Source organism: Eubalaena glacialis, chromosome 1, assembly GCF_028564815.1.
Source record: "Eubalaena glacialis isolate mEubGla1 chromosome 1, mEubGla1.1.hap2.+ XY, whole genome shotgun sequence".
Classification (NCBI taxonomy): domain Eukaryota; kingdom Metazoa; phylum Chordata; class Mammalia; order Artiodactyla; family Balaenidae; genus Eubalaena; species Eubalaena glacialis.
Window position 1 is genome coordinate 238,820,438 of NC_083716.1, and position 26,342 is coordinate 238,846,779.

At 55.0% G+C, this 26,342-nt stretch overlaps 1 protein-coding gene across 5 annotated transcripts in view; it reads right to left on the reverse strand.

Annotated features, from left to right (window-relative positions):
* Positions 1-26,342, reverse strand: part of HDAC4 (histone deacetylase 4) — a 242,482-nt gene that overhangs the window by 71,009 nt on the left and 145,131 nt on the right. For all 5 annotated transcript variants that reach the window (XM_061189010.1, XM_061189002.1, XM_061189016.1 and 2 more), the window contains exons 4-7: positions 21,736-21,886; positions 12,084-12,204; positions 6,070-6,191; positions 376-507 (exon numbers count right to left, since the gene is read on the reverse strand). In XM_061189010.1, the coding sequence (XP_061044993.1) occupies positions 376-507; positions 6,070-6,191; positions 12,084-12,204; positions 21,736-21,886 (526 nt within the window). The remainder of the gene's footprint in view (positions 1-375; positions 508-6,069; positions 6,192-12,083; positions 12,205-21,735; positions 21,887-26,342) is intronic.

The window sequence follows — 26,342 nt, forward strand, 5'->3', positions numbered from 1 at the left end:
GTCAGGTAGGAAACGTGGCATTCACCACTGCTAGGGCAGGATCAGTTAAAACCCCACCTTCGGAGAAGCCTCCACTTAAAATTCCTGAAAGTCTCCTGTGACGTCAGGAGGTCTGACTGCTCTCACCTGCCGGGCTGGGTCAAGGTCGGGACACGCCGCCTTACAGGGATAGGGACGGATAGGGACTGGGCCTGAGACCCCCTGCTGGGGCACCAACCGTGGCCCTGGGACTCACGGGGCTGGCACTGCGGGCACAAGAGCCCTTGGGGCGGGGGGCGGGCGGCGGTGGGGACATGCGGAGAGGCAGGTTTCGGTGCTGAAAGGACAGCGCACAGGAGAGCCTCTCAGAGGGCAGCGGGGTTTGCACGAACATACCTGTGACATCCAAAGGACGCTTTTTTAGAGCCGTGACCACTGGCCCATCTTTCCTGCGTAACAGGGGGCTGCTCCGTCTTTCAGCCACTTTCTGCTTTAGCCTGGAGCGTAATTTCAGATTGGGTTCAGAAGCTGCACGAAAAGGAGACACCATTACAAGCAGGCAGACACAACTGGGGTCAAGGTTATCTCGTGGGCAGTGTAGGAATATGCTCATTGGGTAAGTATTAGCTGAACCCAGATGCGGTGTTCCAGGGTGGAGCAAGGCGGCATCCTGAGGCCTCGGGCAGAAGATGTCCAGCCCCATCCATCAGTCCAAACACCGACTCAAACGTGCCTGATGCCTTTAGTGAACTGTCTGCGACAGAGAGTTATATACACGTTCGAGCGGCCACTGCATTTACAAGTAGCTGGGAGGAAACCCGGCCATCGGGGATGGTTTTGGGGCTCTGGCCCACGAATGTTACTATGACCCCTACATCACAGACCTTCCCGTTCACCTGAGAATCACAAATTCCTCCCTCACGTAACAGCCCAGGAGCCAGCGGCCCACTCGAGCTCCCGGCCACCGAGAGGGTGCTAAGGTCAACCCTCCCCGGTGAGAGGATTAGCCATGCTGCCTGCAGGTGTTCCCCTGACCCCTGGGCACAGGAGCTTAGGCTTGGTTTGGTTTTGGTTAACAGCTCTGCTTGTGTGCGTGGAGCCCTTTGCAAACCCGCATCTTTAAGGCCACGGTGGTCCCAGCCTCTGCGCCTGGAGCCCAGACCCGCCCCCCCCCCAGCCGGGCCAGTCCAGTCCCACATCGGGGGTGGGCCGTCTTGGGAAGAGGGCAGCCTCACACTGCCGGGGCCCTCCCGGTGGCCTCCAGACACAGGAATCTCAGCCCCACAGGCCGGCAGCTCGGGAGTCCAGGACAGTGGTAAGACCGCCACCCCGGAGACGCGTGTGTTCCGAGGCTTTACTCAACTACATTCAAGCTTCTACTACCTGTGGATTTGCAAACCGGCGAGTTTTTACCTTTTGTTTTTGTTTTTAATCAGCTACCCTGTTGTTTTTAATCTTTCTGGAACAGGAAGTTTACTGCTGTCTAGAGCAACAAGCAACACAACCAAATTCCCCCCGGAATCGGACGTAAGCTGGTTTGGGTTATAAGAACCGGGCCATGTGTGTGTCTCACGGCCACTGTGACTCTGCCCTTTGGGGAGCACAGGGGGCAGGGCTGGGGGTCCAGGCTGCCGGGTGACCCTGAAGGAGGCTCAGAGGCAAAGGACGGTTGCTCTGTGGATCCTGGGAAGAGGAGAGAGAAGCAGGCCCCCGAAACGATGCTCCCCAGAGAAATCAAAGATGTGCAAGGAAGGTGCCAGCCCTTCCCAGAGGCTCAACCTGCTCTGGAGGCACTGATTCTGGGAGAAACGCCCTCTCTGCTTTGCAGCATTTGTGTATAAAGCAAGGTTCCCTGGCAAGACTTTCATGTCGAAAGACGAAAAGGATCCAACTACAAAGCAGCCTTCCTCACCGGCTAGAGGATCCACTTCTATTGTTTTTAATACTATTTTTACATTTTTGAGATAACTGTAGATTCACATTTCATTTGTCTCTATTTCTACACTGAGTTTCTCACTTTATCATTATTTAAAAAGAAAAAAGAAAGCCCAAACCCCACCAGATTAACAGGCAAGGAAACAACAACTCTTCTCCCACTAAGATCTCAGCTGAACCGACACAGGGTTTCCACAGTCACGTGTCCGGCCCGGGGACGGAAGCTGCTCCTGAGATCCAGGGCAGTGCAGCACCCGCAAAAGCGAGCGCGTGGCCCCCGGCCCCAGTGGGGGCCCCTTTCAGGGGCACTGAGGTCGGTCTATCTGGAAGCAGCACCGCCTTGTCCCGACACCACGCCCAGCAGCGAGTGAGGAAAGCGGAGACTGAGCCACCAAGGATGCCCAGGACATGGCGGGGGCAGCGGCACAGAATTCAGAGAGTGTGTGTGCTCAGAGCTGCCCTTTTTGGAATCCTGAAAGGACAGTGAAGGACGCTTCAAACAAAGGTGAAAGCGCGGAAAGAAGATATCTGAAGAAGAAGTTGAGAAATCTGAAAAATGGGAGTAAAAAGGCCCAACATCAAATTAACAAAAACGCCAGGAGAGGACAGAGCAAACGGAGCAGGGAAAATCACTGGCAAAGTAATTCGAGGTGTACTGCTCCATCAGAGGAGACCCAGTGCCCCAACGGGGTCAGCGTGGGCGCGCGGTGGCCTGCAGCCCCTCGCCGGGGGGCGTCCAGACAGGTTTCAGAGCGGCAGGGCCCCAGGGTCTACCTTGCGAGCAGTGTCGGGTTCTGCAGCGGCCACTCCCAGGGCAAGACGAGGACCTGAAAGTCCTGAAGGAAAGTGGCTTCTGGACCCAACCACATCATCCATCACGTGGGAGCCAGAATAAATGCATTCACCAGCATGCGAGGACTCAAAAAATTCACATTCCACGCGCCATTTCTCAGAAAGCTTGGAAGAGCTGCACAACCAAGATGAAGGAGACCACACACAAAGGAGCCCGTGGAGTCCAGGGACGAGAGGCCGAGTCTCCCCAGGACACCGTGCAGGGGGGTCCAGGGGCCGCGGGGGGCTTCCGGGCTGGAGCAGAGCTTCCGGACTACCTGCCATGGAAGAGTGGCTCCTCCATTTGCCAAAGTGTGCGGACGAACTGAAAGCAAGTACGGGGACACATGCGGACGAACTGAAAGCAAGTACAGGGACACATGGGGATGAACTGAAAGCAAGTACAGGGACACATGGGGACGAACTGAAAGCAAGGACAGGGACACATGGGACGAACTGGAAGCAAGTACGGGGACACATGCGGATGAACTGAAAGCAAGTACAGGGACACATGGGGACGAACTGAAAGCAAGTACAGGGACACATGGGACGAACTGGAAGCAAGTACAGGGACACATGGGACGAACTGGAAGCAAGTACAGGGACACATGGGGAATACGGCCAACATTTTATAATAACTACAAATGGAATATGACCTTTAAAAACTGTCCAGTGTACAATATTGTACATCAACTATACCTCAATTAAAAAAAAAAAAACAACCCAGGCACACAGGAAACTAAGCAAATGAAAGGGTTAGGGCAGGGCCAGGCAGGGTGGGTCAGCGGTTTCCCGAGTGAGCCTTGCGGGGCTCTTTGATTTATGGACATTTATTTACTTCAATAACAATAAAAAATAGAAAGACAAAAGACAGGCTAGAATTTAATTTTTTGTAGCATACATGACAGACACAGGATTGGTATTAATGTATAAAGCAACGAGGAAAAAAAACCAGCCGACAGAAAAGCGTATGGGTGAGCTGCCTTTAAACACTGGACGTTTAGGGACCCTCCCTGTGTGACCGGTATGGTCGCAGACGCTGGGCACAGGGGGTGGACGAGAAAGACACGGGCTGGCCGGCACCCCTGCTGCCTGGCTCATGAGCACCGGGCACCCTGCGCCACGGGAGCGGGCAGAGGGCTTCTGCAACACAGCACTCGGCTTACTCCCTGGTACGGAAGATGGAAAGTAAACAGAGACACCCAAACCCCACTAACGATGACAGAGCTGCTCTTTGGAACATCAGAGACGCTGTGACTTCCGCACCCATCACACCGGCTCGAGTGACTGGTGGTAGCACCCCACGAGTGACGTGGGATAGGGGTCTCTCACAAGCGGCTGGCAGGGTACCGCGTGCTCGGCTCTCTACGCTATGCACGCTCATCCGAACTGGCAGCTCCATTTTCAGGAGTCACTGAGGGGTTTTCAGTGACTGGATTGGGTAAAACAGGCCATAAGTATGCCCCACGCTCACTCTACAAACCGGACCCTGCCACCCCCGAGGGAACACTGACAGGGAAGGGCGGGAGAGGGGCTGGAGGGCGTGGGTCCGTGTCCCTGGTGGCCTCACTGGCGGCTGTGTGCACGGCCCACGAGTGGCCAAATCCTCCCTTCTGCTCCTGACTCCCACCCACCCCCACCCACCTGCCCTCTGAGGCAGCAGCCCCACAACGGATCCACCCCTGAAGTAGTGGCACTGCTGCCCCATTTCACAGATGTGCAAACTCGCTCAGCGAGGCTGTCTGCCCAGGACACTGGGCGGTGAGGGCCAGGCTGACTGCAAAGCTGTCCCTCGTGAAGCAGGGCGGCTTCAGCCAGCGATGGAGAGAAACCCGTCCTGTTTCCCGTATCTCAGCAACCAATGTTTCCCGTGAACAGCTGCTTCCCTCGGGGGAAGAGACAGGTGTGCTCTCCAGAGAGGAAGGGCCCTGAGAGGGGCGGACGGCTCGGCCCGGTGGCCAGGACCCCAGGTCCTCCACGTCCTCCGGAGTCTGCAGCTCCAGGGGCCGTGGGCACCACGCCTGCCACACCCAGGGTGGGAGGAAGCACTGTGCGCTCAGTGTACCCACTTTACTGATGAGAGACTGAGGCCAGGAGAGCCTCAGGAATCTGTCGTGGGGCACGGAGCTGCAAACCAGGCGGGAGAGACCCGCCGGGCTGCGGGATCACCGCCCGCTCGCTCAGAGCCCTGCCACCCCAGCTGCGCTCCCACTAGGGCCAGGCTTCCCGGGGCAGGCGCGGCCTTTGTCTCCTTGCCCGGGGTCTTTCCAAGCACAGGCCCCCGTTTCGCTGATTGGAGCGTGGCTGATCACAGCCCCAGGCTCCAGAACGGGGGTGTGGAGGGCAAGCTGGGGGAGCCGGCCGGGGGGCCGACAGACGCCCCCTTTCTACGGAGCCCGCAGGCTCTCAGGGTGAAGCCCACGCCCTTCTTGGGGGACCATGGGTGACAGTCACGCACTCGAACTGGAGAGGACAGAAGCTGTGCTTTCACCTTCGCCAATGGATGAAACCCCGCCCACGTGGGCAGACGCCTCCCCTCTGACACGGGGCGGGGGGCTCTGCCGACCCCGCCGCACACTGGGGCCCCTCTCTCCCACACCTGCGCTGGGGTCAAGTCCACGGAGGCTGAGCTGAACTCCCCCTCCCTTCATCTCTGGCTCCCGTTCGGTGTTTGCTACACCACATGCTCTCCGGGGCGCAGTTCTGCCTTCCGAGAGGCCCCACGTCTTCTGTCCTTAGGACGGGGCGGCAGGGGAGTCTCTGGCCCTGCTCCCAATACCTCATCCCTCGGGTGAAGAAGCTGCTTTAGAGCATTTCCGTCCAGAATGGACCAAAATCCTCTGGAGAAAACAAAATTCGTCTTCACGAAGGAAAAGCTGTGTCGCACACACCCATTTCCATGAAGCAGGCGTCCGGCATCTCCCACGCGGCCCTGCGGCCGTGGGCTCCACCTGCCACCTCTGAGACCAGCGCAGCCGGCCCTCCACAGCCCAGGCCCTCACTTCTCGGGGGCAAAGCTTCCAGAAACACCTCTCCTCCGGCCCCTGGCCTTCTGGCCACCCTAATGCACGGCCCATGGCCGGTCTGATTTTTCTTAAAAGGCGTTGCCCGCTTAAACCGTCACCGCTGGAGAAAGTGCAAGAGCCCTGGGAGCTCTGCTTGTGTCTAAACACGCTTATCCTTCTGGTTTGTGAGGGAACTGCTGACGTAAGCCTGAGATGCGCACCTGAGAGGCCCCCCCAGGACACAGTGAGCTTCGTCCTCGTACAGGTTTCCCTCCCCGTCTGGGACCCCCTCCCCGCCCGCCGCAGCCCCCGCACCGACCTGTCTTTCTGAGAGGAAAGTCATCTTTGGCGTCGTACATGCCCAGGACCGGGTGGCTGTAGGAGACCGACGCCCCGCTCTGGGGCGGGGAGCTCTGGTCCAGGGAGCTGTGCTGCGTCTTCCTGCAGAGAACGGGCAGGACAGAGGCTTAGTGACCCGCACGCACGGGCACACATGGCCGTGCAGAGGGAGCGCGCACGGGAGCCCTGCACAGGTCCCCACGACGCCGGTCCTTCCTCTGACGCGCCAGCCCAGCTCGCAGCTGGCCTCCCGGGCAGACTGGCCTCCTCTCTGGGGCAAGACTGAAACGACACAAAACCGACACTGAACAAGGGAACAAACGCCGACCGCAGCCTCCCCTGCCGGGCCCTCCGCGCCGGGGATAGCAGGCCGGCACGACCGCACGCCCGTGGTCCCGGTGCCTGGGCTCTGCCCAGCCTCTTCTCTCGGGTGTCTCCCGACCGGGTCTGTTCTCAGGCTGTGGGGGGTGTCACCACTGGCCACAGAGGGGACGGTCCTCAGGACACAGGGGACAGAGGGAGACAGGTGGGCTCCAGGTGTAAGGGACACAGGCGTGCCGGACGCAGCTGAGACCTGGTGGGGGACTTTGGGGACAGTGCTGGTGACGTCTGGTTCTTGAGGGCAGGAGCCACGTGGGGACTTCCCTTCAGCAGAAGTGCCTTCACGGGGACAGTGGCCCCAGCCAGCTCCCCTTCCTTGGGGAGGGAGGGGTTGGCGGCAACACCTCTGCCCTGGGAGCTGATTCATGAAATTTACTTGCTTTATGAGCAGCCGGGCACAACGCAAAATCCCTGAAATGGCCGGACAGGGGCGGCCGCCAGGAGGAGGCTCCCTGTGGGGATCGGACCTCGGGATGAGGAGGGGTGCTGCCGTGCTTGGGATGACCGTCAGCACACGTTCTGTGGGTGGGACTGCCTGCTCAGTCTCACCGGAAGCACTGAAGGTGTAATGAATTCTCTGAGTCTTTAAACTGTGTAATCTGCTTAATGACTTGAAATGAATTTGCCAACTTATGTGGAATTTGCTAGACTATTTACTTGAACACACAGTACTCCACATCTACGCACCTGGTGTTGTTTGAATTAAGAATGTGAGCACTTACATGCTTACAGGTGGATATTTAAATATTTGAGAGCAAACCGGTGCAGAGAACGTGGTGATCACGGAGCCCAGTCCCAGGATCCCAGCTGGCAGCATCATGGGAAGCGCCCAGGGAGCCCCGGAGAACCGCCCTGCCAGGCTGCGCACCCCCTCTGCCCCGTGCACAGCACCTCCCAATCAGGACGCGTGTCAAGGGCGCCAGGGCCGGACCGGCCACCCTCACGCTGGCTGTGACCTCTTCATGTTGTGCCGCCAGGCCTCACCTCGGGGGGCCATCCTTGCACAACCCCATTAGAGGTCTGACATCTTCAGGCCGCATCCTCCAGGGAGCATGGCCTTGGCCGGTTCCAAACCTCTCCTTCAGTGCCAAGTTCTAACCTGGGAAAGAGTTCACTTTCTCCTTCATAAGAAACATGGAAGGGCCTGTGTGTGTATTACGTGATTTTAAAAAATAGACAATTACGATTAATAAAATATTATAGGTAATAATAACTCTTATAGTTATACTTTAATGGTAGAGTTTGTTTGTAATTAAGCCAGAAGTAGGAAAAGCTATTTGTTTAAGATCTAACAGATTTTCTCTTCTGTTTTGATCTCTTGAGTTGCTGTCAGTATTCACATCCTCACTTTCTTGTCCAGCCTTAAAATGAGCTAGAACAGGAGGCAGCTGGCATGAATCTGCCTGTGTGCTGGCCTGAGAGCTCTCAGCAGACCTGCTCTGCGTCGTCCAAGAGAGTGTGGCCCAGAGCAGAAAGCCGGACTGACCCAGCTGGTACCAGCGCGGATGAATCCAGACTTCAAGAGTGACGCATGTCACGCACAGCAGCCTGGCTTCCCCAGACCACGCAAAACCGAGGAAAACCAACTCACCACTAGATGCCCCGCGCTCAGGGCTCCCAAGGAAAACACAGGCCACCTGCCCTCCGGGGGGGGCACCCGTCCCTCATCACACAGCCCAGGGCTCACACCTGCCCCCAGCAAGCAAGAGTCTGGACGTGTGAGCCACAGCCAAGTCCTGTCCCTGGCTGCAAGCACACTTAACAGGCACACACACACCACCCTTGTACCCCGGGGGCAGAACCTGAATAGCCGCTCTTCTGTCTAACTCAGTCCCAACCAGAATCGTCTTCCAGGTTTTCAACCCTTCATTCCAGCCAGGGCAGGAAGCAGCCGGGGTGTGTCTCTGCTGTGACCCTGGCTGATGGGAGGGGCACCTTGTCTTAAAGACAATCCTCCCTGATGGAGATGGAAAAACAAATATGCCTTGTTTTCTTTCTAAACGTTCCTCTGATTGTAATACAGAATAAAGCTAAACACAAATTCGGCCATTTCAATTCTATCAACCATTGGCCTTTCCTATTACCTCAGATTTATGCAGGTGATTTAAAATAAATAAAACTTGTAATCACTCACGCCAGCACTGTCCAACAGAAGTAACACCAGCTACATGTGCAATTTAAAATTCTCTCATAGACACGTGCACATGAGCAGAAAGGAAGCAGTGAAATCAACTTCAGTGTTCTCCTTAACGCAATTTATCCCAAATCCTATCATTTCAACATGTAATCTATCTAAAAAGTATTAATGAAATAGTCCCCGTTCTTTTTTCCCACGAGGCTCTGAGATCCAGCGTGTCTGACATTCACAGCTTGTCTCCATCTGAACGGCCCGCTTCAATGTCCTGGAGCCCACCTGGCTGGTGGCTGCCACACGGACAGCACAGTCTCATACGATGAGCTTAAAGCTGGGGGTTTTCACACGTGTACACCATGGAACCACCACGCCAGTAACAACACAGAGCAGCGACACCTTCACAGAAGGCCCACTGCCCTCTGGCAAGGGATCTCCACCCCCGGCCCCTGCCGCCTGGCTTCCTGTCACTACAGCTCAGCTGTGCTGACCCTAGAACTGCTTGCAAAGGCATCGCAAGGCACAGACTCTGCATCTTCGACCAAGCTTGACGTTTCTAGGTGTTGGCGGGCAGCCCTGGGCCTCGCTGAGCAGCAGACCAGCGAGCGGGTGCCCGTCTCACCACTCACCTGCTGGCGGGCACTCGGCTGCTTCCGTTCCCTGGCGATAATGAATAAAGCTGCTATGACCATGGGGACACAAATCTTTGCCCGGATGGAAGACTTTCCTTCTCTTGGAGAAACACCTAGGAGCGTGGCCAGGTCATGGGGTGGGCGTATGTTTACCTTCATAGGAAACTGCCACGGTGGCTGTGCCACTTCAATCCCCACTGGCCACATGTAGGGGTCCAGGGCCTCCACGCTTTGGCTGACACTGGGTTTGTTCAATTTCAAACCCACTGGGTGTGAGGGGGCATCTTGCTGTGCATTGCATTTCCCGGATGACTCACCATCTTTTCATGTACTTACTGACCATTTGCATCTTTATTTTGTGAGGTATCGGGTCACGTCTTTTGCCCACACTTTTTCAGTAGGTTGCCTGTTTTTTGTTATTGAGTTGTAGGAGCTCTTTATATGTTTTGGATCAAGTGCTCTGTCAGATACATGCATTGCGAATGTTTTCTTCCTGCCTGTGCCTTGCCTTTTTATTTTCTTAAGGGTGCCTTTCAAAGAGTGAAAGTTTTACATTTTGATTAAGTTTATGTTTTTTGGTTTATAGTTGAAGATTTTGGTGTTTTAAGAACTCTTTGCCTACCTCTTCCCCAAGGTCATGAAAACTTTTTCCTATGTTTTCTTCTGGAAGTTTTAACAACTTAGCTTTTATGTTCAGGTCCATGACACTTAAGCTGACTATCATGTATGGCACGAAGCCAGGGTTGAGGTGCGGTTCTTTCCCTGTCAAGATTGGTTTTCCAGCAAAGTTTTGCCTTCATGCAGCAAGTGAATGTGGTCCATGATCTGGTTTGGTTTTGGGTAACAAAACGAGAAAGGTGCCAAACCCAACGCAAACAAACCCATCCCCGGCTGACTCTGCTGAGACGAGTCCTTCCCCACTGCAGCCTGCACGGCCCAGTCCCCCGGGAAAAAGGGAGCTCCCCACCAAACGCTGGACCCAGGCAAGCAAGCCTCCGCCAGGTCTCAGCCGCCCTGCTCACCAGGGAGCGGCATGTCAGCCCCTCTAGCACCCTGCCCCCAGGCCTAGCCGCCCTGCATGCCCCCACCTGCCCCTTCTCGGCTCCCAGGTGCTCCTTGCTGACCCCTCATCCCCAAAGCCCTTCCTCCCTTCCAACCTCTTGGCACATGCAGCTCTGCGGAGACCACCCCTCCCCGGCAGCCCCCAGCACTTTCCCATCCTGCGGGCTCCGTCCTTCCCGTCAGGTACAAGCACATCATCATGGCCTCTATTCCTGCCAGCCTGGACACCTCACCCCACCACTCACGCGGGGTCCTGGCACCGGCCACCCCGATCTTCTCTTCACGTCACTGTGGCCACTGTCCGAAGACCCAGTGTGGTTGACCATGACCTCTGCTCTCACCACCCAACCTCCTTTGGGCCCACAGCACTCTTACTGTTGCTCCCGAAGCCGCCCAGCTGGTCTCGCCTCCCCGGGACAGGCCCTCTCCTGAAACGGCTCCTGGCACTTCCCAACCCTCGGATCACATCCCCTCCCCCATGGAGGATCTAGGAGCACCTCCCCACCCCTGCCCTACCGGGCTACACCTGGGCGGTCCCCACATCCTCACCCGCCCCGCCCGCCCGGCTTCTCCCCCCGCCCTACCTGACCTACTACGCTGCAGGGCATCTGACTGGCAACCCCCCCGCAAGGGGGGAAATAGAGCTTTCCCACTGCAACACCCAGGGGGCGGTCACCAGTGGGGAGACCACGGATCGGTGTGGCCACGTCGTGGGGTCCCCAGGTGTGCTGCCCCAGAACTCTCCATCGCTCCGGGGCGCGTGGCTGCTGCGAATGGCTTTTCGGGGACCGCCGCTGCCGTCTCTGCTCTGGGCTGAACGGCATGGGCAACTGCCTGCTTGTGTGAGTGCGGCCTGAGCGTCGGTGCGGCACGAGCGGCTGCAGACACTCAGAGCAGAGACGGCCTCGGAACAGCAATGCCTTTCACGCTGTACCACGATAACCAACGTCATCTACTGAAACAAATGGGTTCATTCCAGTGGGATCTGGCGGCATTTTCGCAAAACCGTTGTCCATCTGGGGGCTCCAGAAGAGCTACATTTTCCCCCCAATGAATTAATGATAATCACATTTTCATGTACGAAAACTACCCTATGAGGTTTCTTCCAGAACAAAAAAAAACCCTTGAAAGTTGTAGAAAAGTATATTCAAAGCAAAAATCTGAGGCAGCTTTGACCATGGTTTAAAGCCACATAACTTTGTCACTCCACTTCCAACTCGGCATGTGTCAACCGCCAGCCCCGCTGAGCCGCGCACGGGCCCAGAGGGAAGTCCCCCGGCACACGAGCATCCTGGCCACAAAGCTAAAGACTTCTTTGGCTTTCAGTTCTGAGCACGAACAAGGCACTTTGTGGTCTCTGTCAATTATGCAGGCTCTGGGAGAGGGTTCTTAGTATAAAAACAATAAAAAGACCACAGGTGCTTTTGACTTGCCTGGGAATCAATAACACATCGGGTAGAAGTTCGGGAGGTGCATACGGACGATTTAGACCAGAGTTCCTTTTTAAGAGGTTCTTTTTGTGGCCAAAAAATTGCATGAGAAGCCAAGAATAATGGTTAGGCACTAGCCCCACGAACATCTCTTTAAGGTTTGTTTAAAGATAGGCCCCCTCCGCACCTGGACGACAGCCACGTGCATCCAACAGACCACTCTGGTCTGACCACATGTGCTGCTGGCTCATGGAGTTTCTAATTCCACGCCCTCCAGGGTGAAGAACTGAGCACCACTCCGGTCTACCCCCAGACCCCGTGCACCCGGGCGCAGGGGAGACCCGGCCCCTCCACTTACCCATACCAGTAGCGAGGGTCACTGGACATGCAGTGGTTCAGGTTCCGGTGGGCCAGCGCCTTCTTTTTATTGAGGACAAACTCCTGCAGCTTCATCTTCACTTCTGTGCTGGCCACGGCACCTGGCGCGGGAGAAAGCAGAGGCGGGTGATTCAAGGCTCTGCCCCAGGGGACCCGGAACCACGTGCCAGAAAAGGCAGGAAAGGGATGGAGAGGGTGGGACTCCCATTCAGGACGCTGCCGACGCCAGAGAGCATCTCAAGGAAAAGAGAAGGACAGGACGGCTTGAAGGAAGAGATCTTCTTCCCAGGAATATTTTACGTAATTGCATCCTATTTAAAATGCAGCGGTAATCGGCACAAAATCCTATTGTAACCTAACACAAACCCACTGCTGAAGGAAGTTCTAATATTCTTACATAAAAGGAGGTCCTGAATTAGGCGGAGCAGCAGGGTGGTTTCTTTCTCACTGTAGCAAGAAGGAACAGAGCCTCAGAGAAAAGGTTCTGTGCAAACTGAAGCATCGTGCCTGCGATCCGTGCGACAGGGGTGAGGCGTGCCTCCCGGGACCTGGGCAGAGGGCAGGGGCAGGGCAGCTGGGGTCCCTTCCAACCCTGTCAGGGGATGTCCCTGCTCCTTCCAGCCTACAGCCACCTACTGAGACAAAGCGCATTTCACCAAGTCGGACTAAAGCTGAAATCTTGGGTTCTGTGTTTTCTCCTGGTGGTCGCAGCGGTTGTTCACAGCCCCACTAGAGAAAACTGGCCAATTTGAGAAATAGACACACACAAATAAAGTCCAAGCCCACCACCCTGACTCAAGGTCTGCCGGCACCTCATCCGTTTTCCTCAGAGCTGCAATCAGACTCCAGGGCACTTCGGACCTATCCTTCCATTAGAGACAGCGGTGAGTGTTTTCCCTGTTGTCACACAGAATTCAAACAGCATTTGTAATGGTGGGAAAACGCTTCACGAGGTGAGCGATGCAGAGTTTACAAAACCCTTTCCCAACTGGGAGACATTTTTAGACATTTCCTTTTGTTGTTCTTGTTAGAAACCATGTTGTATCAACATTTATAAGTAAATATCATCCCCCACGCTTAGGATTATGTCCTCTGAAGAGATGAGCAAAATGCCTACATCCAACAAAACAATATTACAGCCCCTGAAGCACCTTCTAAGTTGTTTTCCAAAATGCCTCTATACATGACCATCAAGTGCAACCTCACTGGCCACAGACCAGGAGCAGGTACCCTGTGTCTCTATTAGTACTCGGGAGTACCAGTGAACCTGAGTCTCTATCAGTACTCAGGAGTACCACCTCATCCTGCATCTCTATCAATACTCTGGAGTACCACCTGATCCTGCGTCTCTACCTAGTAGTCTTCAGGAGTACCACCTGACCCTCGTCTATCAGTACTCAGGAGTACCACCTCACCCTGTGTCTCTATCAGTAACCAGGAGTACCACCTGACCCTATGTCTCTATCAGTAATCAGAAGTATCACCCAATCCTGCATCTCTACCTAGTAGTATTCGGGAGTACCACCTGACTCTTGTCTATCAGTACTCAGTGGTACCACCTGGCCCTGTGTCTCTATCAGTACTCAGGAGTACCACCTGACCCATGTCTCTAATGGTACTCAGGAGTACCACCTGACCCTCATCTCTATCTATAATAGTACGCAGGAGTACCACCTGACCCTTGTCTCTATAATAGTATTCGGGACTGCTGACTCTTGTCTATCAGTACTCAGTGGTATCACCTGACCCTGTGTCTCTATCAGTACTCAGGAGTACCACCTGGCCCTTGTCTATCAGTACTCAGGAGTACCACCTGACCCTTGTCTCTATCTATAATAGGATTCGGGAGTACCACCTGGCCCTTGTCTCTATCTATAATAGGATTCGGGAGTACCACCTGGCCCTTGTCTCTATCTATAATAGGATTCGGGAGTACCACCTGACCCTTGTCTCTATCTATAATAGGATTCGGGAGTACCACCTGGCCCTTGTCTCTATCTATAATAGGATTCGGGAGTACCACCTGGCCCTTGTCTCTATCTATAATAGGATTCGGGAGTACCACCTGACCCTTGTCTCTATAATAGGATTCGGGAGTACCACCTGGCCCTTGTCTCTATCTATAATAGGATTCGGGAGTACTACCTGGCCCTTGTCTATCAGTACTCAGGAGTACCACCTGACCCTTGTCTCTATAATAGGATTCGGGAGTACCACCTGGCCCTTGTCTATCAGTACTCAGGAGTACCACCTGACCCTTGTCTCTATCTATAATAGTATTCGGGAGTACCACCTGGCCCTTGTCTCTATCTATAATAGGATTCGGGAGTACCACCTGGCCCTTGTCTCCATCTATAATAGGATTCGGGAGTACCACCTGGCCCTTGTCTCTATCTGCAATAGGATTCGGGAGTACCACCTGGCCCTTGTCTCTATCTATAATAAGATTCGGGAGTACCACCTGGCCCTTGTCTCTATCTATAATAGGATTCGGGAGTACCACCTGACCCTTGTCTCCATCTATAATAGGATTCGGGAGTACCACCTGGCCCTTGTCTCTACCTATAATAGGATTCGGGAGTACCACCTGGCCCTTGTCTATCAGTACTCAGGAGTACGACTTGCTGCAAATGAGAAGACTGACTGGAATCCCTCTGCCAGGTCCTTGATAACCACCGGGACGTGCACTGGTTCTTCTCTCCAGTGATGCACCTTTACGTCCTTGGCTCACTTTTCTTTCAGAGTCTTCCTGCTGCGTGTGTGGTGCTGCTGTGGGTCTGTGTGTACACTTTAAACGTGTAGCCTTTAGTGCGTGTGGCTTTTCTTCAGTAATACATTTATTGGCAGCCACCACGTGCTAGGTGCAGCACATTTGAACCTCGCACTCATGCTGTAAGCGCCACGCGGGCCAGGGAGGGCAGCGAGGGCGGACGGCCCTAGGTGAGGTTGCCCCTAGGCTCGGTCTCACCAGAGTCCTGGCTCTCGGCTCTGCATTCTGCTTGCACGTGCAAGGTTTCTCCTGGTCTCGCATTTCCCTTTAAAATGTGGATTCTATTCTGATGCTGTGAGATAACAGAAAACAGTGGTCTCCGCCCTGGTCCAGGCACAGAGCTCCTAAAACGCTTGCAATTTCCTAAGTGATCAGAGCATGAGGAGCATCTCTTGTTCTAATGGGGGCTCCTGGATGGGGGATGGTCACCAGGAAGACCAAGCCTTGATGAGAAGCTTGGGATTCTCAGCTCCACCCTCATGCTCCAGAGTGGGGAGAGGGGCTGTAAGTGGAGTCAGTAATTGACCATACCCACGTGAGGAAGCCTCCACAAAACCCCAACTGCACGTGGTTTGGAGAGCTTCCGGGTTGGTGAGCACATCCGCACTGGGAGGGGGACCCCGACCCCACCGAGACAGAGTCTCCTGTGCTTGGGACCCTCCCAGACCTCACCCTCTGTATCTCTTTATCTGGCTGTTCATCTTCCAACGGGACTGAGTCCTTAACCTGCGAGATCTGACGCTTGCTCTGGGGAGACAGTGTCAGAATGGAGTGAAATTGTAGGACACCCACCCGGTGTTGCAGAGAATTGCCTGTTATGGGGAAATCCTACACATGTCTGGTGACCAGAAGTGTCAGGAGTGAAAGGCTCTGTGGGAGTGTGGTGTCTACGTAAGGCTAAAGGAGAAACACGAGACGAGAGAGCTGCATTTTCCCCAACACTGGAAGGAAAAGACTCAGTTTTTTCTAATTCAGATGTTCCAGTGCTTGTTTTTATGGCATCTATTCTAGTTTATCCATTGTGATTTTTTTCCATTTCCTGGAAGCTTTGAATTTGATCTTTTCACTGGTTTGGGAAACAATCAGTTTCATTTTATCCTTGTTTTTCTGGTGTTGGATTTTCATTCATTTAGTGGTTTTCTATTATTATCTTTTCACATTTCACTCTGATGTATGAAATGAATTTTGGTGTATGAGACTCTACAGATATTTTGAGAAATTGCTAATAAATTGTTAATATCATTAGAAAAATAAATATCTTTCTTGCCACCTTTATCAAATTCCAAATATATCTGTTATCATTCGCAAATTGAATTTTTGTCTGGCTATAAATAGGTCTGCATTAAAGGCAGCATCCCACTGTGGCCGTTTCATGATGGACTTCAGGGTCAGGCAGAACAAACCCCTTGGGAATAGGGTCCTCCACGCTGCAGAGCGATCTGAACTAGAGCAGCCAGGGAAGCACAAGGAAAGTGCCCTAAACCGAGTCCAGAGCGCATCTGGAAGGGTCCATTGGGACACGCGGGCTTTTGTCTCAGGCCTTCTCGGCGTCCAAGGAGACAACTCATCGTCACTGGACAGGGAGGCGTGCCCGAGCTCCACGTGTTACGCGACGTGCGTGTGGGTGCACCAGCCAACAGGCGGAGCAGCCCAGACCCAGGGTTACAGACCTGGCGACACCCAGCACGAAGGGCCACGGGAGGGGTGACCAGAGCAGGCGTTGGGAAGTGACTGGAAGTATGAAATCGCACCTCCGCTTCCGAGCAAGGCCCCTGGGTTCCCTCCAAATGCAGCCAGGGCCGGACTTGGACCGTCCTGAATACTTTCAGCCTGTCTGTCTCATCTGAAAAATCACACTCATAGAAACACTGAAATCTGTGTATACCGTGCCTGACACGCAGCCCCCTGGCATTCCTGACGGCCTCTCAGCCGCACGCGGACACTTGACAAAATATGCAAAGTGTAGACCGTGTCACAACACAAAGTGCCTCCCAACCAGGGAATGGGGGGGGGGCGGGAGGCAGGGAACGGGGGGGGGGACAGAGGGCCCTTTACAGCAGGGAGTGGGCAAGGTAGGTTCAACCCCGCCAGGAAAGAAACGGGAGCCAAATGAGGGGCTTGGTGTCTGGCTCCAGTGTGCGGCAGTGCGGGGACGGGGCGAGGTCAACGAGGGGGATCACGACCCAGAGGGCCTGTCCGAGGAGCTGACCCTCAGGTCCTTCTGAAAGGACCGGAAGGAGTAAATGATGCAAAGCAGGACGAGAAGCAGGGTTCTCAGGGGGCAGGAGCCAACAAGCTGGGGGTCAGCTGGCCCGACCTGCTCAGAAAGCCCTGTTAACGTGGATGCGCTTTCCCCTGCAGAGCGGACCATGCAGGCCACGGTGAGGAAGAGCTCACTCTCCCTGCTTTGGCCACACCCCAGGCTCACACCATGGGCTCCTGAGCTCCAAGAAGGGACAAGGACAGACGCCCAGTTCCAGCAGGGAGGGCACGCGCACAATAAATGCAGTGGCGGGCAAGGGCAGCTGCCCTGTCCGGGGGAACGCTGGCCCATCCCTGGCGGGGGCTGAGGTACCTCCAAGGCACCTGCTGGGCTGGGAGGTGGACGGTACCCTTGTCCCCTGAGCCGCCTGCAGGGCCCTCACAGGAGGAGGTGTGTCTGAGGGGTCCCCGGGCGGCCACGGACACACGTGGCCCTCGGCCAGCTCTAGGGTGGGCGAGTGCACCTTGCCAGGCTCTTATGGAGTCAGAGGAAAACAAACCCACGTCCCCAAACCCTGACTTCCTTCCCCATAAAATGACCTGGAAGGTTCCCTGACAGGGAGAGAATTCACAACGGAAGATGCTGATTTTAATCTTCATCATTCTAGTTATATACCCATCTCTCAGAAGATTTCTCCACTTTAAATGAAAGTTCCAGCATCAACAAAACACCTTCAGTAAATGAATACCAAATACTTCAATTTTTACGTGAAAAAATTAATTCCTGTTGATGATCATTTATTCATTTGACAGGCTTTACAGAGAACGTACTATGTGCCAGCACTGAACCAGCCAGCGGGGCTAGAGGTAAATAAAACCCTGGGGGAGCGATCAGAGGGCAAGCCCTCGAGGAAGCCCAGGCGGGGAAGGGGGATCTGGGCGGGGCCCACCTGCTGGGGGCAGAGACCCAGGGGCTCAGCGGCCCCGGAGGCCCTGGAGCATGTGACACCAGACCCGAATGGGGACACATCTGCCAGGTTTGCGCCTCTGAGGAAGGCGCGACTTCCCCAGCAAACGGGGCAAAGAACTTCTCTTGGGGTCCGGTGTTCCATCTTTTATCTCCACCCTTTTGAGCCATTTTTTAGACAAAGTGAACGACTTCCCTCAAGCAATGGCACCTTCTTCCCCCACAGGCTGTACTTGTAACTAACAGCGAAAAACACGTAGTTCCATTAGTTCCAAACTGCCCAGAGGGCGAGACTTGTTTTCCGTTGGATTTTTCCTTTCGATATGAATTTAAAGACAGTGTATCTTAGAGTCTTAAACACGGTTAATTTAAATAAAACTGATTAAAGATGTGTGTTCATGCTGAACAGGATGAAAACTGCCATAAACTCTAATAATTCACTGTTCTACCAAATCAATAGCATTAACTGGTATCAATGAGCACAAGAAAGCTGCAGAATTACTTAAAATTAAAAGTACAGTAAATGTTAAGTGTAACAAAACTTTTGATTAAATATTCAAAAAGAAATTCATTTTTTAAAAAAACCCCAAGAAACTAAACAACGGAAGCTCCGCACTGCCTTTTCAAACGCTTACAAAGTGGAGATGCTGAACGCCACGCGCGCGCCTCCCCGCCCCACGCTCCGTAAGCTGCACAAACAAGACTCTCGTTCATGGGTGAGGCCCTGCGCGCTCAGGAGCCCAAGCGGCGTCCAGTACGCGGCCTGCCAGGCCTGCCTTCTCTCAAGGCCACGCTCTGAGGGCTGCACAAGCATGCCAAGGACCCAACTGTACACAGTCCGTTATTAATAATAAAACCCGACCACCCAAACCCACAAGCTGAAAACCGCCGGGGCCGCCACTGGCACCAGCTTGGAGGGAAGCAGAGAACATTCCTTAGCCTCGTCAAGGGCCTGCTAAGCAGGCAGCAGAAGTCGTTTTTTACTTTAAACATGTTTTCTGAAGTCAAATCTTTTCATATTTTGTGAGGCTGAAGACGTTATTTTTATTGGAAGTTTCTGGCAAACTAGGAGGAGCTATTGTAGACCAAGCTGGCGAACCGGGGTTTGCTGGTGCGCCGGGCGCACAGAGACTCGCCGACCCTAGCAATCTAAACCCTCCATCCTCCGTAGACAACCATTCCCTTGCTCCAAAGAAAAGCACGTGTAGGAGGCACACAGAGGGGAAGGCAAGGAACAGGGGGCGGGCAGGGAGCGGCGCCATGTCAGGGGCCAGGTGCGCGGGACTCAGCAGGTGCGCCTTAGCTCTGGACCCCATGCACCATCCTGCCCGCAGCAGAGCCCCTCCCGAGGGCGCCTGTGAGGACCGGGGTGCTGTCGGCCACGGGGCAGCTTCTATGGAAGCCACGGAGGGAGCCCACTGAGCCGCCAAGACGCTCGGGCCCCTAACCCGGAGAGGGGACATTCACCCCGACCCTGGTTCTCAGCCTCCACTGCACCTTAGAGTCGTCCCAGGAGTTTTAGAAATGAGAGCACTGGCACCTGTCCTCTGCTCCAGATCAGTGCGTCACGACTGGGGGGTGGTTCCTGACACCATGTGCTACAGGCTCAGGTGTGGTCAGCACCCTGGCCGCACCCTCAGCACAAAGCAAGTGGTGGTGAGACCAGCCTGGTGGAGGGCCAGCCTGGCTGTGTGGACCAGCATGAACCAGCCTGGTGGTGAGGAGCAACGTGGCCATGTGGACCAGCTGGGTGGGTGGCAGGGGGACGCCATGGGAGCCAGCAGGCCGGGGAGTGAGGGCCATGAGTGTGATGGACCCCGTCTGGCACATCAGCCCACTGCGGGGCCGCAAGGTGGCCCACAGACCAAGGTGCAAGCAGCCAACCCAAACCTGCAATTCCGCTTCTCCTGATGCCTTTCTGTCCTCGTTTCTGGAATCTCGACTGTGGGCCATCATTGAGCCTGTACATCACCATCTCACCAAATTGTTGTGCTCCAACGAGATGTACCATTCAGATTTAGTAATTACTTTCAAATACTAGTAGAAAAACTAGATTTCACGTGGAATAAAAACTCTCCTGACCTGCTTTCTAAATTGAGACTCTATCAGACAGTTAAAGGGAAAATACATTTAAAGTGTATTTATTTCAAGAGTGAAATGCTGTAATAACTGGAAAAGCTGCTAATTTTATGTATAAAAACGACTAAGAACGTACAAATACTGGGTTCAAGATGGCGGAGTAGAAGGACGTGCGCTCACTACCTCTTGAGAGAGCGCTGGAATCACAAGTAACTGCTGAACAGTCATCGACAGGAAGACACTGGAACTCACCAAAAAAGATCCCCACATCCAAAGACAAAGGAGAAGCCGCAGTGAGACGGTAGGAGGGGCGCAATCACAACGAAATCAAATCCCATAACCGCTGGGTGGGTGAGTTACAAACTGGAGAACACTTATACCACAGAAGTCCACCCACGGGAGAGAAGATTCTGAGGCCCACGTCAGGCTTCCCAACCTGGGGGTCCGGCAACGGAGGAGGAATTCCCAGAGAATCAGACTTAGAAGGCTAGCGGGATTTGATTGCAGGGCTAACCATTTTCAGTAGTTGAGGATAAAGAATTTTTGAGGTTTTTCGAGGTTGATACGTACTGGTAAAGTGTCTAAAGACTTCTATTTTAACTCATGAGCATCAGTAGAGTAAATCACCACACGGTCACGACATCAAATCCCGACACAGGAGAGAAATGCACATCCTGACTTACTGACACGCAGGATTAACACGGGGCCAGTGCGTTCACCTGAGCTCTGAGGTCTCGGGCAGAAAGGACCAGAGCCTGGGGATGTGAGAGTGGGTTCACTCGCCCCCCTTAGGTCCTGGGTGTATCGCTGCAAACGACAAACTATCAAAACAAAGAAGCCCAAATACACACGAGGGAGTGTTTGTTCAGCCACAACCTGGGAGGGACACAGCACCCTGTGGATGGAATGCCGAACTGCGTCCATCCTTTCGTGCGAGCCCCAGGCTCTTTGTCCAGCGCTGACATGGGGAATTCCGCCTAATTTTCAAAGGGGGAACAGCACCCAGAAGAGTCTCCTGGCTAAGATCCAGTTGGGTGTCTCTTGGAGGATAACAGACCAGGCTGGTCTTCACACAAGCACAGCCGCGATGGAAAGCAAAAACTGGGGTCAAAGGGCAAATGTGCAACCTGAGAGGTGGGTCACCGCGTCTCCTCTCAGCCAAGGGGCAGCCTACCAGCTGCCACCTGGTGTTCAGGTGCTCACAGACGCCCTCAAAACAAAACGACTTTAAAGAAGTTAAGGCTGAACACACAGGTGAAGCTCACTATGCATCTGGGCTGCTTTATGGTTCTTAGGAGTCTGCAAACGTTCTTGAAAATGCTTAAGTCAAACCAAAAGTGGGGCTGAATGCCCCCTGCAGCTCCCAAGTGAAGACAAAGCTGTGGACCAGCCCTGAAGCTGGGGCGCCCGGGAACACAGCCCCGGCAGGGACACCGGCCAGGGGCTCCGCTTCTGGGGCCTGGGCCACGGGGCAGCGGGGAGAGCTGCCTGGGGAGGGTGCCCGCGCCGCCGCCCCGCCGCCCCGCCGCGCCGCCGCCCCGCCGCCCGCCGCCCGCCGCCCCGACGCCCCGCCGCCCCGCCGCCCCGCCGCCCCGCCGCCCGCCGCGCACTCACTCTCTTTGCTCTTCTCCTTGTTCTTGAGCTGCTGCAGCTTCTGCTCTCGGTGCCGCTTCTCCAGCTCCTGCTCCTGGCGGTGCCTCTCCAGCTTCCGCTGGTGTTCCAGCAGCTCCTGCTGGTGCTTCACGGCCAGCAGCTCCTGCTGTTGCTGCGGGCAGGGGGGGAGGAGACAGAGACGGTCAGAGCCTCGCCCCGAAACAAGAACGACGAGACAGACACACGCGAGCAGATCAGCGGAGGGCCAGCACGTCCCCGCGCTGGTGTGGCCGTGGGGGCCTCGCGCCCTGGGCCCGGCCCGCGTCTCCAAGGAGACCACCTCGTTCAGTCTGCACAGGAAGCAGGGCTGCTCGGGGACGTCTCCTAATAACTCCATGCTAAATGCCAGAAATGAAAATAAAAATGACCGAACTGCTAGAAGAAAATACGCCTGAAGATTTATGCCATCTCATACGTTGGGAATGCCTTTTGGAGAATGACGCAAAAGCGTATGAAATGGTGTGGCAGCTTCGGGAAATTGTTTGGCCCATCCTTACAAAGCTAAACACGCACCCACGCAAGACCTAGCAACCCCACACCCAGGACTGACCCAAGAGACGGGGACACACATCTGCGCAAAGCCCTGCACGGGACTGTGGGTGGCAGCTGTGCGCACGGCAGCCCAGCCCGACACACCCCAGGTGTCCCTCCGATGTGAACCCAGCGGCAGAAGTGTGTGTCTGTACGTGAGAATCCCACCCAGCGATGAAAAAGAATAAACCGCACAGACGGGAAAAAACACGCATGGGCTGCAAGACAAGCGAAGCGAGCGAGTCCAGTGTTGACAGGGCTGCGGGATACGGGAGAGAAGAGAGTCAACATGCAAAGGTTCTATTTACACGAAGTTCGGGAACAGGAAATCCTAAGACATGGTGATAAAAATCAGAAGAAGGCTGCTTCTTGGGTGAAGCAGGAAGACGAGGCAGGCGGGAGCTGTCTAGGGTGTGGGCTGTCTGACACACAGCATTTGCTCAGGGGCTCACGACCGTCGAAGCGCGGCACACAGACACTCAAGGCCCGTGCGTTTCGTCGTGTGTAAATGATGTCACGTATTTTCAAAAATGACAGAATTGACAACGTAAAAAGTTACCTTCGTAATGAATACTGTAAACAAAATTAAAATGCAAAAGATGAATGAGGAAACCTCTTTGCAGTGTTCGTGGCACAGAGACGGCCGTGGTAAGTTACTAAGGCTATGGTAAGCAGCCCCTAAGAAGGTGAGCAAAAAGACCAAGAGATTCACCAAAAAGTGGTTAAAAATAAATGGGGGACAAGGGTTCAAGCTCACCAGCAATCAAATGCCACTGTCACTTATCGCATTGGAAAAGGTGAAAAAGAACAAGCCGGCCAGCGCGGACCGGGGGTGCGGGAAGAGGCTCAATTAAGCCGACACACCGGACACCGGTTTTCCTCAAACCTCGACCAGCAAAAGCCCCCAGGTGGGTGGTCTGTGCCGCCTCCTCCCGCCCCACGGCTTCCCCGTCCCCGTGTCTGCCCCCTCTCTCCCTCTCAGTCTGTCTCTGTCTCCCTCTCTGCCTGTCTCCCCACCCCCGCCTGCCCCCGCTCTCCGGGGCTCCGGCCACGCGCACTTGCCACCTCGGGAAAGACCTGAGAACCTGAGTGGGGCCAGCCTGGCTGCCCACGTCCTCCACCCCGGCCACCTGCACGGAGCCGCCCTCGTCCACAGCACCTTCCAGGTGGGCCCCCATGTCCTCCCCGGGTGGAGGGATGGGCTGGGGGGAGCCGGCAATCTGTCACCCAAGAGGCCCCAGGACTCTCCGTCGAGGAAGCTTCACCGATGAGCGAGCTCCCCGTCATGGACCACGTGTGTGAGACACAGCAGGACTGAAACACTGAAACAGCTTTGTGGCCGCTCCCGGGGACCGTGGCAGACACCTCCTTGCGGCCCCGCTGGCCCACCTGGGAGCCTCTGCAGACAGAATGGCCGGCCTCTCGGCCTCCCAGCCTCCCGGCCTCCCGGCCCTGCTGCAGTGGAAGGGACCTGATGGCAGGGCCCCTTCGGAGCCGGGCGGGCTGGTCACACCTGTGCCCGCACGTGCAGCAGGGGACCCACGGCCCCTGCCCACAAGCCCTGCCGCGAAGGGGAGGGGGTTCCTTTCCAGCTGGGACCACAGGGACAGAATGGCAGAGAGGCGGGTGCAGCTAAGCCCAAACCCGTGCAGAAGGGAGGGGGAGGGAGGCGGCCGCGGACCACCCAGAGGAGCCGGTGTCCGGACCCCGCGCAGCAGCTTGCACCTCCCGCGGGTGACACTGCTCCTCGGCCCGGGGCTCCCAGACCGCGTCGTGCAGCAGGGCGTGCAGGGGTGTGGCCACCAGGAGTGGGTACCCAGCTCAGCACCCACCCGCGGCGTCCCTGCACACTGAGTGCCACTGCTGAGAGCTGTCTGTGGAAAACCAAGTTACATTCCCAACACCCGGCTTACAGGAACTCAGGGGCAGGAAGAAGGTTGCAGAGGCCTTTGCGGGTGGCTGAATTCCAAGAGCAGATCTCCAAGCCAGCTTCCCAATTTTGCAGTCATTGCTGCCAGCAGTCAATACAATCTGGTTTGACCACGAGCTGAGCTTCGGTCCCTTCAAGCTGATGTCGCTGTGCGTGTCCATAAGATCAGCTTAAGAACTTTGCTAATACATTTCAAGACAGTGATGTTTTCTTCTCTTTTAAAAGGAAAAGCGAATGACACCACTGGGACAAAAGAGTAAATGAGGTGCGGCTAAACCATGTCCCTTATTAGTGTTAGTTTTCTTCCAGGAGGCACTACTCAGAGCTGTACTACTTGCTCTTCTCAGAACAGGGTCGCACACCGAGGAAGGCACCTCTGCCAGAAGAAGCATTTGTTGATCCGTATGGATTCAGAGAATCCTGCCTGGGGGCCCCATGGCTGTGTCTGTGGCTAAAGGCCCCCAGCGGCTGTCACCAGGCCACTGCCCACCGCTCTGGGATTCCACCTGCGTGGCCAGCCTTCAGAGACGGACGACTCAGAGGGCTGCCTGGTCAGGGAGCCAAGGCCGTGTCCTGAACAACGGATCTTGGGAGGAAGAACCTCGCCCTCCTGGTATTACCTACACCCCCAGATCGCCTTACGTACAGCCCCGGGTTCCCTTTCAACTGCTCAGTGTTCATTTAATGTGTACATGAGGCGCAGGCGGAAATTCGCTTAATATGGTCTCACAATATTTACTTTTCACCCAGAACCCAGAAGGAAAGCGAGATCTCTCAGTTGTCATTACAAAGAGGCTAGAAACAACCACCCCAGACCCTGATGATTAAAATTCACAGGATGACAAAACTCCCAGAAAAACGATATTGTCACTGAGTGTTAATGAAAGGAGCAATTAGAAACCACAACTCTGATTCCCCAAAATGCCCCAGAGCACGACACTGTAAAAGCCTGGCACGGACAGTGCAGAGCCGGGACTGCTGTGGGGACACGGGGCTGCCACGGTGAAGTCCACGCCCACCTGGGAGCAGAACCCGGAAGTTCTGTGCATCAAAGGCCCAACAGGCTTGCCGTGTAGGTTTTTCAAAGATGGTCAAGGAACTTCTAAGGCATCATGTGGCCCACTATCTGAGGGAAGTACAGGGCAGACCCGATGACCCTCGGAGGTCACTTCTGATAGAGAGCATCTTCTCTTGGATGCTGACCTCCAGGCTCGTGTGCTACTTGGCCATGGTTTCTAGGGACCATTTGCGACTGAACTCTTCTTCCCTATGGGGTCCTCAAAACGGAACCATGTCCATCTTTATCTCACTGGATTTCCTGGCTCAAATCGAAGAGGCACCCCCATTTCAGTACATTCAAAATCACTCTTCCCTCTGGCCTCATGGCACATCAGCATTATCAAAAGGTCCCCTGGATGTGTCATTCATGTTCCCACCCAAATCTGGATACTCAAATGCTGCAAAGACAAAAAGGTCAGCCATCAATCAACATGCTGGTCAGCAAGAGGAAGGCCGGCATCACAGACACCCGGCACTCTGGACGCTGCGGAAGCTGCGGACTGGACATCGCCGTGAGTGCTGGGGGGAGGGGAGCATGGAGGAGGAGGAGGGGGAGGGGAGAAGTGATGGGTGAAAGTGGTCAAGGGAGAGCCTGGCCGGCCTCCCCTTCCTCCGCCCTCACCACCCAGTCTCCATTCGTGTGACACACGTTTTCCTCCCAGGTGGAGTGCCTTGGAAGCTGCATCCCCTTGAGACCAGTGGCGGGTCCCCTCCGTCTGCAGGGCATCCTGGCTCCTTCCCTCCATGGGCTCACCACCACCGGGACACACTGCCTGTGGTGGCTCAGGGCTGACTGAAGACGCAGGCTGTGTCTGACCCCCTGTCTTCTCTCTGCAGACAGTAGGTCTGAGCGAGCCCGTGAGGGTACTGGGCCGGATCAAAGGCAGTGTATTTATCGGCAAGAGCCAGTGAGGAGGAATGAGATAAAAACCATGTCGCAGGCCAGCGCAAGAGACGGTTTTCTTTGTAGAACAAACTTCTGCAGCTGCCACCTTTGGAAATACACAAAACGACCCTTCTCTTCTACAACTGCAGGCAGCCTACAGCA